An 11,433-nucleotide genomic window follows, 5' to 3' on the forward strand; every position below is an offset into this window, starting at 1 on the left:
TAAGTTATATTTTGAACAATTAATGACCATTGCACAGGTCGTTGGTTATGGTTACACATTCTTGACAAGAAAATGAATTAGTTGTGATCTGTATACACAGTCAAAAGTAATGGAGATGAACCAATGTTAACTACAAAGAACTGAGGTAGAGTAAAGGATCTGAAGTGTGTTAAATCTCTGTAAAAACAGGGTGGTCCAGACTGGCATCACCTGAAGGAGGATGGTGCCAGTACCTAAAACACAAGCGTTGACTTATAAATTAAATGTATAGGGACAATTTTGTGCTTTGAGGACAGGTTTGCTTCACACAAGTCAAAAGCATGTTTTTAAGGTTCAGACCTTGGGATTTTCTAAATAATTTAATTAGTGATTTGGAAAATTAATCAAAGTCGACTGGAATCACATGGGGTTGAGTAAATAATGACAGGCCCTGCATCCCAATGTTCATGCTACTGTATTTATTCTAAATGTTATGTGAGATCGGAAAAAGTGTGTCCCGAATCATATCTAGATAGCTAGATTTAATACTGTCACATGGAATTGATGTTGATAGTGTTGAAATTATTCAGCCAAGTGATGATATCTCAGATCATTATTTAGTTCTGTGCAAACTTCATATAGCCAAAATTGTAAATTCTACTTCTTGTTACAAGTATGGAAGAACCATCACTTCTACCACAAAAGACTGCTTTTTAAGTTATCTTCCTGATGTATCCAAATTCCTAAGCATATCCAAAACCTCAGAAAAAATTGATGATGTAACAGAAACTATGGACTCTCACTTTTCTAGCACTTTAAATGCAGTTGCTCCTTTACGCTTAAGGAAGGTTAAGGAAAACAGTTTGACACCATGGTATAATGAGCATACTCGCACCCTAAAGAGAGCAGCCCGAAAAATGGAGCGCAGCTGGAGGAAAACAAAACTAGAGGTATTTCGTATTGCCTGGCGTGAAAATAACATATCCTACAGAAAAGCATTAAAAACTGCTAGATCTGATTACTTTTCTTCTCTTTTAGAAGAAAACAAACATAACCCCAGGTATTTATTCAATACAGTGGCTAAATTAACAAAAAATAAAGCCTCAACAAGTGTTGACATTTCCCAACACCACAGCAGTAATGACTTTATGAACAACTTTACTTCTAAAATCGATACTATTAGAGATAAACTGCAACCATTCAGCTGTCAGTTACAGTATCGCATCAGACAGTGCACTATAGACCCCCTGAGGAACAGTTCCACTCACTCTCTACTATAGGAGAGGAAGAATTGTATAAACTTGTTAAATCATCTAAACCAACAACATGTGTGTAAGACCCTATACCATCTAAGCTCCTAAAAGAGGTGCTTCCAGAAGTCATAGATCCTCTTCTGACTATTATTAATTCCTCATTTTCATTAGGATATGTCCCCAAAACCTTCAAACTGGCTGTTATTAAGCCTCTCATCAAAAAACCACAACTTGACCCCAAATAACTAGTTAATTATAGACCAATCTCTAATCTCCCTTTTCTGTCCAAGATACTAAGAAAGTGGTATCTTCACAATTATATTCCTTCTTAGAGAAAATGGTATATGTGAGGATTTCCAGTCAGGATTTAGACTGTATGATAGTACTGAGACTGCTCTCCTTAGAGTTACAAATGATCTGCTCTTATCATCTGATCGTGGGTGTATCTCTCTATTAGTTTTATTGGATCTTAGTGCTGCTTTGACACAATTGAACACAGCATTCTTTTACATAGACTTGAACACTTTGTTGGCATCAGTGGAAGTGCATTAGCATGGTTTAAATCATATTTATATGACCGCCATCAGTTCGTAGCAGTGAATGAAGATTTATCATATCGATCACAAGTGCAGTATGGAGTACCTCAAGGCTCAGTTCTAGGGCCGCTACTCTTCACGCTTTATATGTTACCTTTGGGAGATATCGTCAGGAAACCTGGTGTTAGCTTTCACTGTTATGCTGATGATACTCAGTTCTATATTTCTTCGCGGCCCGGTGAAACACACCAATTTGAAAAACTAATGGAATGCATAGTCGATGTAAAAAATTGGATGACGAGTAATTTCTTACTGCTAAATTCAGAAAAAAACAGAGGTGTTAATTTTTAGGACCTAAAAACTCTGCTTGGAATAACCTAGAACACTGTCTAAGACTTGATGGTTGCTCTGTCAATTCTTCGTCATCAGTTAGGAACCTAGGTGTGCTATTTGATTGCAATCTTTCCTTAGAAAGCCACATTTCTAGCATTTGTAAAACTGCATTTTTCCATCTCAAAAATATATCTAAATTATGGCCTATGCTCTCAATGTCAAATGCAGAAATGTTAATCCATGCATTTATGACTTCAAGGTTAGACTATTGTAATGATTTATTGGGTGGTTGTTCTGCACGCTTGGTAAACAAACTGGAGCTAGTCCAAAATGCAGCAGCAAGAGTTCTTACTAGAACCAGGAAGTATGACCATATTAGCCCGGTCCTGTCAACACTGCACTGGCTCCCTATCAAACATCGTATAGATTTTAAAATATTGCTTATTACTTATAAAGCCCTGAATGGTTTAGCACCTCAGAATTTGAATGAGCTCCTTTTACATTATACTCCTCTACGTCCGCTACGTTCTCAAAACTCAATTTGATAATACTTAGAATATCAAAATCAACTGCGAGCGGCAGATCCTTTTCCTATTTGGCACCTAAACTCTGGAATAACCTACCTAACATTGTGCGGGAGGCAGACACACTCTTGAAGTTTAAATCTAGATTAAAGACCCATCTCTTTAACCTGGCATACACATAACATACTAATATACTTTTAATATCCAAATCCGTTAAAGGATTTTTAGGCTGCATTAATTAGGTAAACTGGAACCGGAAACACTTCACATAACACCGTACTTTCTACATCATTAGAAGAATGGCATCTACGCTAATATTTGTCTGTTTCTCTCTTGTTCCGAGGTCATCGTGGCCACCAGATCCAGTCTGTATCCAGATCAGAGGGTCACTGCAGTCACCCGGATCCAGTACGTATCCAGACCAGATGGTGGATCAGCACCTAGAAAGGACCTCTACTGCCCTGAAAGACAGCGGAGACCAGGACAACTAGAGCCCCAGATACAGATCCCCTGTAAAGACCTTGTCTCAGAGGAGCACCAGGACAAGACCACAGGAAACAGATGATTCTTCTGCACAATCTGACTTTGCTGCAGCCTGGAATTGAACTACTGGTTTCGTCTGGTCAGAGGAGAACTGACCCCCAACTGAGCCTGGTTTCTCCCAAGGTTTTTTTCTCCATTCTGTCACCGATGGAGTTTCGGTTCCTTGCCGCTGTCGCCTCTGGCTTGCTTAGTTGGGGTAACTTCATCTACAGGGATATCGTTGACTTGATTGCAAATGAATGTACAGACACTATTTAACTGAACAGAGATGACATCACTGAATTCAATGATGAACTACCTTTAACTATCATTTTGCATTATTGAGACACTGTTTTCCAAACGAATGTTGTTTAAAGTGCTATATAAATAAAAGGTGACATAGCATGTTGACAATAGTATGATTTACTATTTCAGGTAGATTTTTGAAGTGTGATCAGTGCACACTCTAATGGCTAATATTGCCCACAATCCATTGCACTTTGGTGAAGGATTTGGTTCAGAACAACAAACACAAATAAAAAGCATTGAAAAACTACAAACATGGTGGATGTGCACGACCAAGGATTCAGTATTAAACTGCCTGTTGTCTCCAATTTCACCTCAGTAATTTGCTCACTAATCAACAATTAATGTCCATTACTTTAGTTATCTGGTATGTAGCTGAATAATAACGTGTGTAGAAATATACAAATTTGCCTTTAACTTATGTTTTTGTTTTAGGTTCTCCCAGTTTTTGAGGGTGACTCTCTCATTCAGGCCATACTGTTAGATAAATATTTTCAAACTATGAATCAACAATATAATGCTGTTTTAACCTTCATAACAACATACCTTCAATTTTGTGATTTATTTATTTTTTATGTGGAAAAAAATGGCTAGAGTCAACAAAACAAGCAAAAAGCGGCTGATACAGAGAAAATACAGGTACTAAGACAGGTACAGTGAAAGGTGATTGGCAGCATGAAGCGAAGTGTCATTTTCCTTGATGAAGAATGACAGGCTGTGAAACATACAAACACATGCATTCCTCCACATACTTGATCAAATATAACATCTTCTTTACATTTTCTAGATATAATCCAGAATTTGAATAACAGTTTTGTTTTTTAAGCTGCTAAGAGACATCCGCATATAAATGCAGAATTTAACTCTCAAAATTGCAATGACTGACAGTGATAACCATGACTAAAATAAAAAGCATTAAGTCTGGTGCATTCTCACTAATTTCAGAATCACCTTCAATGACTTGATTCTGGAACCAGTTACCTGCAAAACTGATCAATCGGTCACCCTCTAAATTTCAGTAAAGGAGAGATAAGAAAAGCAAGTTGTGAAATCCCTGGAGCATGGTGCCTACAGTACAGCTCAATCATTGACCTGCTGATATAGAGACATACTGCTCTGCTGCTTATGTGATATTGACCATATACTGTATCATGAGCATTCAGATTTCTGAAATCCAAACATACACAACACATACACAAGACCCCTGGCACTGTGCATTTATTTATTTTTAATATTTTATAATAACATCACACTACAGCACTACACGTTGTGATTAAACTGGTGTACTGACATTCATATTTCATTCTTCTTCTTTTGTCCATTCTTTTTGGCTTTCCCATATTAGCAAGGTAACGAGAACCCGTCATTTTACTTTTTTTTTTTTTTTTTAAGTAACTCTTCAAAAGCTATTATCTAAAAGGTTAGGATGTCAAAGTGACAACTACAATGCATTGCAAAATGAATGATCTCACAATAACAATTTGTGATAATCAAATGTTTACATGACAGAGTTTTAGAATATTGTATATACATAATTATGTATATATGTTTTTTTACCCTTAATTTTAACAGTTAATGACTGCATAACATCCTTGTACGTTTTGGTGCAGCATTTAGTCAGATTGATTTAGTCACATGAAAAGTTTTTGACTTTGACCTTTGAATAACTCATGAAGTGCATATTTCAGTACTAGAGAAAACATTCTTACAGAGTTGATTTTCTTTCAAACTAACTCTAAATAAAAGGCAATGTGCTGTTCTAAAAACATTGAGGTTGCAGAACAGTAGCCATCAATATTGTACATGACAGACAATATTACAACAAATCCATGGCACATTATCTCCCATTACCAAACAACTGAAGCAGGAATGTGAACAAGTACACAATATCCAGGTAGAGACTGAGTGTTGCAAAGATATATTCTTCAGGACTCATTGCGTATTGCTTGGTCCCCATCAACAGCTGTGTATCAAAAGCGAGAAACTGGGAGAGAAGAAGTGAAAGAAGAGAAAGAGACACAGGTCAGTCGACCTTATATCATCTTAATCACATGATAAATAATCATCATTTAAAACCATAATCCATTCTTAACTAATCTCCTTCTCACCATAGTGAAGACCACAGCTCCTATGCTGGCATAGACCGCATGTAACCAGGGAACCTTTCAAAGACAAAGCCGTTTGAAAGAGACTACAGTCTATATTTGGACTTTTGAAGGTTTTTTTATTTTTTTTATTTTTTTTTTTAAGGCACACACATACAGTTCAGTCACGTACTCGCACACAAACGCAGAGACATAAACAGAAAAACTACATGACATTTCTCAGTAGCAAGATGGTAACGTTACAGTTTTTGAAGCAGTTAAACTTAGTGATTCGTCTCTTCATCTATTAGTAGAGTAGATATTGCTGCCGAACACTGTTGAGAGATGCACAAATAACTCCAATAATTCACACATGCTTAATCTCTCTCTCTCTCTCTCTCTCTCTACAACGTCTTGAGGACCAGGCCATTGTGTATTAATAAGGAAGGCACAATTATTATTATTTTTTTAATTTATTTATTTTCTTCACAAGAGGTAAATCCGGCCCTAGACCTTAGCAACAATAGTATACTAATAATGACGTTTTTAGAGAGAGACAGAGATTAGTCGTGTGTGAGTTTGTGTGTCTCTCAACAGTGTTCAGCAGCAGCGTCTTTACTAATAGTGAAGATGTAAGTCCATGAACAGTGCGTAGTATTCTGCTCATAAGGAATGACATGTAGCTTTGAGGTTATTGAAATATTTTACTGATAGAACCAGAGAGAGCTCTTTCCATTTATGTGTGTGTGTGTGTGTGTATACTGTGTGTGTGTGTGTGTGTGTGTGTGTGTGTGTGTGTGTGTGTGTCTATACTGTGTGTGTGTGGGTTTGTAAGGGAAAGAAAGCGGGAGAAAGAGAGTATGTGTTTTCTGTAATAATAAATAACTAATAAAATGTGTCTTGGCAACAACTTGGAAATAATTTGTCATTTTTATCCTGTTGTTAACTCTATCTATTTGCTTGGTCAGTTTTGTTGTGGTTTTTGTTTGTGATCTTTTGCTGTTTTAGGCTGTAAGGAACTTTGAAATAACTGAAATCATTTGGTGAAGTGATATGGACTCCTAATGCTGTCAAGAACTGCGTTTGCCATCTGTTTTCCTGAAAATAATTACACACCATTTCTTTTGCACACATTTGTCAACCAATCAGATTCAAGTATTCAACAGTCCTGCAGTATAATAAGCCGCAGTTAGGAGTTTATTGAGGCAAAGGGTGTAGTTAATGGTTTGTAGTTAACCGTAGGACCTTAAAATCTTTCAATGTTGAGCTTTTATAACTTCTTTAAAAACTGCTTCAATCTTTAAGCTTTTAAAACTCATTCAAATTTTCAAGTCTGGTTTTCTCTTTTTTCTTTTATTTACTTATATTTTTGGATACTTACATAGCCAAAGGGAACCACAAATCCCATGACAATAGCACAGAAAAACATGACCATACACAGAATGAAGAGAAGACCTTGGAAAGAGGTGATGTCAATCTAGAGAGACAAATAACACTTTAGAATTGGAATATTATTGTATTTTACGATGTGTATATATCATTGGCAACAGCACTATGATAAATCACACTGATGTTCATTAAAAAGCTTATTAATATTTCTAATTGGAATATCTTTTCTGGTATTTGCTCACCTTGCTCTGAAAGCTGAAGATGGTGACACACAGACACACTGTGGCAGTGATGCCAATGCACAGCACGACAGACTTGGTGTTGTAGAAACTGGCAGAAGCAGGAAAAGGTACATTACCGAAATGAAACACATCTTCTGGGATTTAAGAGATCATGTTTGAGAAAGCATGCACACACAACAGATGTGTCATTACCTAGAGATAAAGCCCAACATGCAAGCCATGCTCAGAGTCTGTGTTTGACAAGGGGTGGGGGGGGAGAACATTTGTAAATGTATTCATATAATTTTCATGATATTAATCAAATGTAAATTTCAATGCATGTATGAAATTAAAGACTGACTCCAAAAATCTAAAATACTATAAATGAATTAAGACCAAAGGCTGACATGCATTTATCTTGTGGTGATGGACTGTTTTGGAATTCAAAGTGGATGACTTTTTAATATTAAAACAAATAAATGTCTTTAAAAAATTTAATGATATGCTTGGGGGGAAAATATGCTTGAATCTTTCTTTCTTTTTGTTGTTCATCAGAACAGATTTGGGAAAATGTAGCACTGCATCATGTCTCATCAATGGATGCTCTGCAGTGAATGGGTGCCGTCAGAATTAGAGTCCAAACAGCTGATAATAACAGATAATGGGTTGTGAAGTGAAAAGATGAGTGTTTAAACAAATATGTGTGTGGATGTTGATGTGAGAGGACAACAGGCGATGGAGGTTTTCACTGGAGAAAGAATTCGAATGGATTATGAACTCTTATTTTGGCCAAGACCAATGATTTGAAGTTAAACACGTTTTAATGCTAGATTAGTTTTTTACTTCTCCAGATGTTAACTGATCTGGATTACTTCTGGATTACTGTGATGTTTTTAGCAGCTGCTCGGACTCAAATGATGCAATGCTACATTTCTACAAATCTGATGAAGACCAGAAGGTGAGTAAATTTAAAGCAAATTTTCATTTTTAGGTGAACAATTCCTCTAATGTATCTTTAAACTGATACTCACAAAGATTATAAGAAGAATAAGATTCCATGGAAACTGCCTCCTGCAATACAGAAAAGAAAAAATAGATCCCAATATTATATTCTAATGTTTTCCTAATTATTTTCCAGAAGAGTGTATAACCAGTACATTAGCACAACTGCAGTTTACTGGATTAACAGTGTACTGACTTACCTCAAATCACCGCAGCAAGCCAGTGAGATATATGTGAGGAGAAACAGAAGACTGCAAACACAGACACAGCCTGAGTTACAGATCCAGCGATGAACTTTATAAAGCAGTAAACATTTTATTACTGATCAACCTGTAGTTTCACGTACTTGGACACGGAGTATAAAACAGGATGTGTCTGAATGTACATCCTCACTGGAGCACTGAAGCAGACAGAAACGGCTCAAGAGTTAAACAGTCCGTATAAAATATAATATACACATAACTGATTCATAACATAAACCATTTTGTAAATGCTTTTGAAAGTGGTCTCTTCTGCTCACTCGTTTATCTGATCAAAAATAAATACAGTGAAAAAGAGTAATACTGTTAAATATTATTACAAATTAAAAGAACTGCTTTATGTTTGAATATAATGTAAAATGTCATTATTGCTTAATGCAAATCTAAGATATCTTACAAATTGTCATTACTGCAGTCTTCAGAGTCATTCTAATACGCCGATTTGCTGCTCAATAAACACTTCTGATTATTATCAGTGATAAAAACTTCCTGTCCTCAAACGTTTGACTGATAGTGTAATTCAGTAATGAGACACTGACTGTCACATAAGAGTTTTAGATCAAGAATCAGTTCCTCACCAGAACGTGAAGAGAGCAATAACTGCTACTGTTGAAAACAGCTGCAGCATCAGAATCGAATAAACCTGCAAGAATATAAGCGTAAGAGCTGCATTTTGATTTGATAGTCCTATCTACTTCATTTAATTAAGTTTAAACTATTTTAATTGCTACCTTTCGTATAAAAACTTGTCTTATATACATGTCATCCCAGGAAAAGGTTCCTTCACCATAGTAGTAACCAGGACATCCTGCAAAGAGAAGATCACATCAAATAAATACAAGAAAATGTTGTATATCTGACAAAAGGCTGAATACCTGCGTTTGCCTCTTCATAGCTTGGAGGCATGTTTCCTTCAACAGTTTGGACTGTCGCTGCGACCTGTGAATACAAACATATGGAGAAAATATTAAACGCATGTGATATAGAGGCCAACAATGTGCGATCAATGAAATAATCATTTCATTTAAATTAGCAAACTCTCCTCTTTGGTTAACAAATATTTGAAAGAAATCTTGGATATAATGTTTTTATATCTGCAGTGTTGTTTATAAACTCATAGATATGATCCAAATCCAGTTCAGACATGAACAGACCTGTGCAAAATAAACCACCGGATACTGAACCAATCATTTAGATTTAATGCGTGACTGCAAGATTTAAGATCGTCAGATACATTTTATTTTTAATTGTTTTATTTAGAGAATGAATGAAACTGGTAAGCTATAAATAGTCAGAATAATCTCCTTATAGAAATATGCCTCTGTCTTCAGTGGTTTTACTACGCTGCTTCTCAAATGATGTTTTAAGAACATGAAATCTTTTGCTCAGTTTTAATGCCACTCAATGTTTGAAGAAAGTCTCTTTATTTCTGTTCTATTCGAGTAATCAGTAAAATGATATCTTACCTTTTTCTGTGTCATTTCTTTCTTTCTTTCTTTCTTTCTTTCTTTCTTTCTTTCTTTCTTTCTTTTCCCACTGCTGGCAGACAATACGATGTGGTGCTGGATGTGGGTCAGTCTGCAGTACAGATTTACTCTTGTCTTACAGTGTCTATTCAGGCTAATCCCTCTTTCATTCCCATCAGTCCCTCCTCCACACAGGGCTTTAGCAGTTCAGTCCAGCAACGGTCCAGTGGCATGATGGGATTGAGCGGGAAAATACCACCTTCAACACAAAGTTGGGCTTTCGCTTAATCTATGCAACCTTTCGATTAGAAAATAGATTTGCTCTATTTAGAGTTATGTAGAATAAAGAAGCACATTATGATGGATAGACCCCGGCCTAAAGGATAAAGATGATGCTACATAAATACATATGAAGATGACATCATTTGAGAAGAAAAAGTGTGCAGTTGGTAATAAACAACAATCACACAAATACTAATGGAGTCCTAGCATTGCTGTTACAAACTGAGTGTTCTATGGGTATTTCTTTTCTTTTTTTCTTTTTTGAAATGTGTGCTATTTTTTAAAAATGTATTTATTTATATTTATATTTAATACATGATATGGGTCAAATAAAATGTATTCAATACATATTTTCATGAAAATCAGTTATGATATGTTCACAGTTCTGAAGCAGGCTTGAAAAAACAAATACCCTGTCATGAACCACAGTGAGACACGAAGGCTGAGGATCCAAACACTGTGTTTATTCAGAGGGTAATCCACCATCGGGATCCAAACACAGGCATAAGTCATAAACCAGCAAAACGATCCAAATAATAACAAGAGACACAGGGGCAGAAAAAAAACAAGACATGTATATATACATATAGTGTGAGCAGACAGGGTTAATGAGACACAGGTGCAAACAATGAGGGCTGATGAGTCCGGCGCTCAGGATTATGGGAAATGAAGTCCAAGACTGTGACAGAGTTTAAGGGATGGAGTGCCCTCTGCTGGTTATCAAGGGCTCTCCAGATGGTGAGACTAACAAATAGTTTTTTGTAAAATATTATGAACAGCATTAAAAAAGAGAGAGAAGAAACACACACACACACACACACAAACACACACACATACACACAATACTATTTTCCCCATCAAAATGTATTTCTTTCCCCCAGTAAACAAAAGTTAGAAGTTATCAAAGTGCATTAGTTTACTGTTGATATAAGAAAAACACCTCTAGTAATGAATAGCTGACACCAACCAATACTATTAATTTGGTGTTAAATTTAATTTTTTTTATTAAAAGATTCTTTACAATTTCTGTTGGAAAGTATTTCTGTACATTTCCTTTAATCCTAAAACACAACACAATGCAATGTGTAATTTTACATAAAAATAAAAAATACAGTCAAAACACCTGTGAAAATCCATATTAGGATTTCCATCTTATTATCATGGACTTTTCTTTGAGCGTAGCTATGTTGCATTTTTACATTTTAGCTTTTTCATCGATTGTTTCGAGTTTCATAGGCTACTATAAAATATTGCTTAAAAGCAATTATATAGACAG

The 11,433-nt window shown here is 35.8% G+C and overlaps 1 protein-coding gene across 2 annotated transcripts; it reads right to left on the bottom strand.

The window, feature by feature from the left end:
- Window positions 1-4,038: 4,038 nt before the first annotated feature.
- Window positions 4,039-10,743, bottom strand: LOC113055677 (protein lifeguard 2-like). 2 transcript variants are annotated; one of them, XM_026222076.1, is made up of 13 exons: window positions 10,582-10,743; window positions 9,876-10,134; window positions 9,285-9,348; window positions 9,141-9,217; window positions 8,988-9,052; window positions 8,496-8,549; window positions 8,350-8,400; window positions 8,179-8,218; window positions 7,361-7,398; window positions 7,169-7,256; window positions 6,919-7,014; window positions 5,562-5,615; window positions 4,039-5,437 (listed from the first exon to the last, which is right to left on the bottom strand). In XM_026222076.1, exons 2-13 carry the CDS (start codon window positions 9,888-9,890, stop codon window positions 5,291-5,293), a joined length of 789 nt encoding a protein of 262 aa, XP_026077861.1. In that variant the 5' UTR covers window positions 9,891-10,134; window positions 10,582-10,743; the 3' UTR covers window positions 4,039-5,290. The 2 variants fall into 2 exon arrangements, with proteins under 2 accessions (XP_026077861.1, XP_026077860.1); XM_026222075.1 differs by having other exon boundaries at window positions 10,570-10,743.
- Between the last annotated feature and the right edge of the window lie 690 nt (window positions 10,744-11,433).

The sequence above is a fragment of the Carassius auratus genome, chromosome 36 (genome assembly GCF_003368295.1).
Source record: "Carassius auratus strain Wakin chromosome 36, ASM336829v1, whole genome shotgun sequence".
NCBI lineage: Eukaryota > Metazoa > Chordata > Actinopteri > Cypriniformes > Cyprinidae > Carassius > Carassius auratus.